Below are 7450 nucleotides of genomic sequence, written 5' to 3'. Positions count from 1 at the left end.
GGAATTGATTTGCCCCAATTGACAATGCGAAGAAGATCGAGGCAAATCAACCATATTGTTTGCAGTCGGTCTAGCGAAGGAAATGAACTTAGAAATATTGAGAAAAAGTTATTCCTTTACAACCTTAAAAATCGAGAATATTGGAAAAAAAAAACTTATTCCATTACAATTAATCTATAATTAATAAAATTAAAAATCCAATATTTTACTAACAAATTATATAAATTATCAACAAATCACCTATTTGGCAAAATTATTCCATTACAACCTTAAAATACAGAGACATTATCCTTTACATTGTAAGGGCTAAAATGATAAGTGACCAAAATTTGAGGAACTGCAAAGGTAATTTACGCTAAATAATTTTTCAAGATCATATCTCAACACAAGTACCATCACAATGATTTTTTTTTTTTTATTCTTTCATTCCAACCAAATTAAAGGCATAAATAAGCTTATAAAGTTTCAAAACTACTGCAGTGACATATTATAACAATCCTTTTTCAAATGCTACTTAGTTCCTAACAATATTTGAACTGATTTGTGTAATTGGCTAACATGTCATTGTTGCTGCTATTACATTAGCTTTCCCCAATATCTGTCACTAAGCTCTTTATCAATCATCAAGCAATATAAATATCTCCACGTTCCAATCAATTACATTTGGATGTATATCCTATGATCAAAATGTAGTGAATAAAAACTCGTAACATGCAAAGATTTTAGCCATAAAGTTCCTGATGGTATATCCCTTTCATTGTTATCAGGATTGGTGTTGTATCATGTAAAATTGCATAAAAGATACGGGAAACGTGCTATGACTTGTGTCTAACACTCTAAATAAATTGATGTCTGCAAAACTATAGCAGGTTACTGGTCCCATCAAGTATGTCTATCAAAAAACTTCTCTATTGCAACTGAGAATGCTGCAAAGCCGGCACAACCAGCGCATGCTGCTCTTGGACCACCTATAAACATGGGAAACATATGAGATACAAGATAAATCAGGACACTAAAAACAGAGTGAAGTCATGAACAACATAATATAAGCTGGCAAACATGGGAGATTAACATTTGACAGAGAATTCTTAAATCATAAGCTAGAGAATTCTGGAATTAACATGGGAAGGATGAAAACCTAAGACATGAACAAGTATTTGTAGTAAACATCACTCATGAGCAAAAAGCTTATTCTCAATCCTCTTTTCTCTGTAGCTTCTTTAAAGTAAATTACTTCAGTTCGCAGGACAGTTACAATGAAAAAGGATTTTTCAGTTCCTTAAAGCAGATTGACCAAAAAAAAATTACTTAAAGCAAAAGGTTAATTATATCAACCCAAATTCTCCCAGCAAGTGCTAGACTGGCTAAAGAAAAGGGGTGGGAAGGTGAAAGGCCACAAAATTGCCGATCTTCACATCCAAACATGATCTGCAATGACACAAGATAGATACAAATTTCTTTCTATAATTAACAATGTATTGAAGAGAACAGTGAGGTTAAAACTTCATGACATATAAGTTGTACATAAAGAACAAAAAATAGTTGCCTCTACTTTTTGTCTATTATTTTTCCTCACACAATACGTTCGTAATAATGTCAACCCACCTACTGCTCATAACTTAATCTATAACATATCCTAAGAATAGCTTAAGTGAGACTAATTTTGTAAGTTTGAATTTCACCCTCACATGTTTCAGTAAATTATAGAATAAAGTCATTTTATATGAGTACATCCTGCATTAATCTTGCCGCTTTCTCTGTCAGTTTGCTCATAAAATGTACTACACTTGTAACTTTCAAATCAAGCTACTCGGTAAATGCTCATAAAAGATTGAGACAGGTGTATCTACATAATGTACATTCAGTTCACCAAATTAAAGGCTAGTTCGCTTCCCATGCACCTTTTAACCCAAGGTTAATTATATTTTGCACCATACAGACATTTTCTTGATATAATCAGAACTGTAAAGAAGTTAACAAATTTTAACAGAATTGTCTTCTATTGTGATCAGGAATTCAAATAACGGTGAAGTAGAGGTATAGCAAACGCTATTTTGTGGTAAAACCACTATCCACCACCGCTATCAAAAGAAAAACGGATGAAATTTGAATCGCAACGGTAGTTGCTGCTACCAGCCACGAAAAACAGTGTAGTGGAGAATAGTGATAATATCGGATCCAATGGCGAATCTTTTACTTGGCTCCCCCAAAGTTTTTGAATTTTTTTATACATATGTTACATTCATAATAATTTTTATTTTTTTTATAGAAAATCTAGTTTGGCCCCCTCAAATTTAAATTTATTGTATTGATATATATTATTCTTTATTCTATGTATTTATATTGAATATATAGTTGCAAAAGTTACTTGTATCTAAATATTACAACTCTTAATTTCAAAAAAATTATAATTTTTTAACTTTGTGTTTACTTATTATAAATAATTTTTAATTTAAAATGAATAATAAATTTATCAACACTATATTTTCACAAATATCTAAATTTAAGTTTAATATATATGCAAGTTTTATAATAACTAAAACCGACTTAACAAATATTTAATTATGATTCTGCCTTTAATCAATTTTTTTACTATATTCTGGATGCTTATTTTATTTGAAACTTGTTACATGTCCAAATTATTAATAAAATTAGGTAAAATACATTTTCATTTTTCATGATATAAAAATACCATATAAAAAATTAAAAGGTTTTAATTTATCGTATCAAAATCTTTACTTTATTGTCTTAAAATTTAATTTATTTAATAAAAAATATTTTTTTATTTTTCACTTTAATACTTTAAATATTAAATATGATAAAATAATGTGTTAATATTATAATAAATATAATGATTTATTTTTATAAAGAATATTGTTAGTGATTTATAATTAAAAATCATAATACCAATTATTTAATATATTCATTTATATTTATTTATATATATATTTACATATTAACATACTTATAATTATAAGTTTTGTTATTATATGTTTGCATCTATTTTTTATTATTAATAAATTTGATATGTTTTAAAAAAAAAATTATTATAAAATAGTACTTAAGCCACCTCAAAATTAAAGGTCAAGATCCGCCATTGATCGGACCGTTATTCCTACTACTTTGTTTACCTTCCAAATTTTCTATATAAAAAGCCAAAAAAGAAAAAAAAATCATTCCGGTTAAAATATGAAAACAAAAATCCAACTCTAGATTGCAATCAATATCAATTCACATAAATTCAGCTTCAATAACTACAATGGTCTTTGTTATATCCATAATCACAATAAACATGACGAAACCGAAAACGCGACCGCTACCATAGTTTAAATCCCTAATTGTGATATTAAAATGCTTAAGAACTCAAAGTTTAGGGATTGCTCTAAGTGGATTAAATTTCCAGTAACATAGCAATATGGTACCAATAGACCTAATTTATTCCAGTGACCACTTCTCCCATCTTTACCACATTAATAAATCCCAATCCCTCTTTCCTCTCTCCCCCTTTCTTTCATCCTCCAATAATCTCCTATATTGAGATGGAAAATATTAATTCAGATATTTATGTAATCAGATGCTTGACCTTACAAAGAGAATACTACAATGCACAAGAAGCAAAAGGGAGCCAGATTCATATTCTTCGGTGATCTAAGTTTAGTAGTAGATTATAAATTAATCTTATTTTTGTTAGCTTCTTGAGCTTCTTAGAGTGTCATCTGTATTCTACCATACCGTTTTTCATTTTTAGGTTGAACGGAACTATTTCAATTAGGGAAACTGAGATGGTTATAGGTATTGGTGCAAATTTGATAAAACAAGTGCATATTTTAAACTTTTAGGAAAAATCACTAACTGCTATCAAATAATATTCTACATATCTTATTGTTCTAGTTCTCAACATGTTTTCCCCTTTTTTTTTTAATAAAGGTCATATGTGTAAGGCACATGATCCTTAACTAGTCTAGAGAAAAATACTTTAGAAGTAGAATGAATATTTTTCTTTGGAACTTCAAAATCTTGCTGTGAATAGCAAGTAGAAAGGTTGGTGATTGAACTTAAGTGTTAAATTTTGAGGGGAAAAAACAAGAGATTTTATAGAATGCACAAATTGGAGGAAACAAAAGCAGATATGAAATTAGTTTACAATAAATCTCAATTATATATTGCATCAGTGATAAAAGTTCTTAAGCAGCAAATAGGATATCCAACTTATGCATATCTGAAATAAAAGAAATGAACAAGTAGCAGCTTTTGTTCTTTAAAATGAAAAAGACAAGGAAGAAAAGGGTGGGGGGGGGGGGGGGGGGAAGAAAGTATAAAATGACCGTCCTTTAGACTCATAAACATCTCACTACTAATTGTGCACGGGTACATAGTTGTGGATGAACCAAAAGTGTCAGCGAAAGATGCTACAATCTGCATTAGAGACTTCCTAAGTGTTCTGAATGCAAACCTTTTCTATGCTAATGAAGATATGAATACCCCTATCTAAGAAACATTTACCGAGATCACAGAGATATTACAAGTAGTGTCAAGGACCAGAACGAAAATAGATACCTTTTGCTGAAATAGTTCCCCCAGTTACACAACCAGCAATAACAGTATTTGTGGTGTCATGCTTTGCCCGAGCCTTAAAAACAAACATTCAACATGAGTAAGCACACGAGAAATTTCAGTTTCTAATTTTACTTCAATGTGTCTGTATATGTGTGTGTGTGAATTTTGATTTCTAGCTTCTCTATAGTACCTTCTCAACAACACACTCAACAGCAGAAAAAACTAAGCCCATAATTGCAAATGCTTTTGCAGAACTCCAGCTTCTTCGTCCCATTTGCTTTGCGTTATAAATTAATTGTTGCCTACCAGTCATTTCATCTTGCATTATAGGATTATCCAATGCACCCAAAAACAAGCCCATGAAGAATCCTAGCCCACCTCCTGCAAATATTGCCACAAACATAAAAACCACTTCACAACCCTAAAATCTTTCTTAAAACCTTTCTTTTGCTTTTTTTTTTTTTTTGTTCTTAACAGCCAAACAATTTATCATTTAAAAAGAATAGATTAAAACAAAATTATTTTCTCAAAAATGAAAACGGAATTGGGATTTACCCATAACTCCACTAACGACACTGCGAACTGCACAATTATTCCAAACTTCTTGAGCACGAATTTCCTCCACAGTTGGCATTCGAATAGCCGCAACCTGAGGCTGCTCTCCTTCCCTTGAGCTTGGACCTTCATTTTTTGAATCATTTTCAGAGTTGGAGGCCGCCATTTTTATCAAACTCCAATTCCACTGAATACCCAAGAAAAACCTTCTCAAGCAAACTGAACGTTGGGGGCTTGAGCCGCCGCCAGAAAGTGTCTGCAAGAAAAGGCAAGTCCTTGGGCTGCAAGAAAGTGTCCGGAGTGTCTGTGTCACCAACCACGTATTTTAGCAGAATTAACTGGGTGACCCCTTTTTTCATTTTGAGTTGCATAGCTGGGTTTGAGTATCGTATACTTGGGCTGGGCCTGATTTCAAAATGAAAATTGAAAATTGAATTTGAAAATTGATTTTAGGATTTAATGTTTGTCAAAAAAGAGTTTTTTTTTTTTATTTTAGGATTTTATGAATTTTTTTTCCAAATTATCCTCCCTTTTCCCAAGTAATCTCCTTGTCTTTTTATATCTTGATCAGCATTATCTTATTGTTGGCGATGTGGCTTGCAAGAGGCAAGATCTAGGAGAAGAGGTGAGGGGAGGGACAACAGAACCAAGGAATGGTGAGTGTTTGAGTGGATGAGAGAAATAAGGAAAATGGAGGAGAGACAAAAGAAAAGGGAAGGGACAAGTTGGCATTGAATTTCTCAATTCGACCGATGACTGTTCCTCCTTTCCCTTCTTCTTCCCTTTAATCCTTTTCTCTGTTTGTAATATTTTAGAAATGTATTAAAATTATGTGATTTTTTTGATAAATTAAAATGCTTAGTTGGCGAAAAAATGCTATGTGTTTCGAATGAGTGCAATAATGTAGCGCATGTAGCCTTTTTGTTTTATAAATTATTTAATGGTAAAATATAAAAAAAAATCACATTACTAACTATTAGTAACTTTTGAAAAAATTGTTATTAATTTATAGGTTTAGTAATGAGTTAAAAATTTTAAAATTTTGTGAGTTAAATACCTGGTTTATGCTTTTATGATAGAAAAACACTTAGAATAAGTTAAGCCATACGCCCGTTCAAAAGAGATTTAAAATGTTCCTCTAAAAAATTAAGCCACTTTTCACTACTAAATTTTCAAATTTTTTATTATTCATTTTACTAAGAAAAAAATTAATGAAATGTTAATTTTACATTAGTGTATATATATATATATATGTATATAATGTTCCTCTAAAAAATTAAGCCACATTTCACTACTGAATTTTCAAATTTCTTATTATTCATTTTACTAAGAAAAAAATTAATGAAATGTTAATTTCACATTAGTGTATATATATATATATATATATATATATATATATATATATAAGAATATTAATTTTACTCATGCCCAATGAATAACTCGACTTTTTATCTAAATGAGTATGAGAATAAATATTATCTTATGAGTATGATTCTAAATTTTTATTTAATATGGGGATGAGGATGGATAATACAGTACATGTACCCGTATCTTATATATATTTAGTAAATAAATTTATTATTAAATAATATTTATTATTATTTTAGATTAATTAGAATTAATATATTTAATTGAAAAAATATTAATATATATTTATAAAAAAAAAAACTTAAATATACAAGATAAACATAAAAAAAGCTAAAAAATAAATTTTGGATTTTTTTTAAAGCTATAGGTATTAGAATTACTTATACTCATTAAATACTCATAAAGATGATGATAAGAATAAATTTAAAACATCTGTTAGATATGGATACAAGAATAAATATAATATAAAAATCCCAAGATAGGAATAAAAAATTCTTTATCCTATCTATATTCTACCCATTGACATCTTTTTATATATAATCTATTCCTTCCTTTTAAAACATAATTTGTAATCATTTTTTAAAACAATTCAACTTTTTTCTAAAAATCATTAAAATTAATTGGTATTACAAAAATAAGTACTCATCGTTGAATATATATATATATATATATATATATCCTATAAATGAAAGTTAGGGACAAGGCTTTTTCTCTTGACAAGTGTTGTCGAGACATTTGAGTTTATGAAAGCTTAAGCGAGCAATTTGGGTATTTTGGCAAGAGCTATATATGTAGTTTAATAATGTGAAATTTTAAATGAACAATTTAGGTACTTTGGCAAGAGTTATCTGCGTAGTTTCTTTTTTTTTTTTTTTTCTTTGTTTGGCCAAAAGATATATAAGTAATTTAATAATTAGTATTTTAATTATCCAAAAAATAAATAATTATAGTAGTGTTATGGCTATAAATG

General features: G+C 29.1%; 1 protein-coding gene across 1 annotated transcript; it reads right to left on the bottom strand.

Moving 5' to 3' along the window:
- Positions 1 to 380: 380 nt before the first annotated feature.
- Positions 381 to 5430, bottom strand: LOC111317057 (mitochondrial import inner membrane translocase subunit TIM22-4). The gene is made up of 4 exons (XM_022919381.2): positions 5113 to 5430; positions 4748 to 4938; positions 4558 to 4630; positions 381 to 968 (listed from the first exon to the last, which is right to left on the bottom strand). Exons 1-4 carry the CDS (start codon positions 5276 to 5278, stop codon positions 883 to 885), a joined length of 516 nt encoding a protein of 171 aa, XP_022775116.2. The 5' UTR covers positions 5279 to 5430; the 3' UTR covers positions 381 to 882.
- Between the last annotated feature and the right edge of the window lie 2020 nt (positions 5431 to 7450).

The sequence above is a fragment of the Durio zibethinus genome, chromosome 9, assembly GCF_047325235.1.
Source record: "Durio zibethinus cultivar Kanyao isolate XHJ-2024 chromosome 9, ASM4732523v1, whole genome shotgun sequence".
In the NCBI taxonomy this organism is placed as follows: Eukaryota; Viridiplantae; Streptophyta; class Magnoliopsida; order Malvales; family Malvaceae; genus Durio; species Durio zibethinus.
The sequence above is the reverse complement of the archived record's forward strand: the minus strand, read 5'-3'. Positions and strand labels throughout refer to the sequence as shown.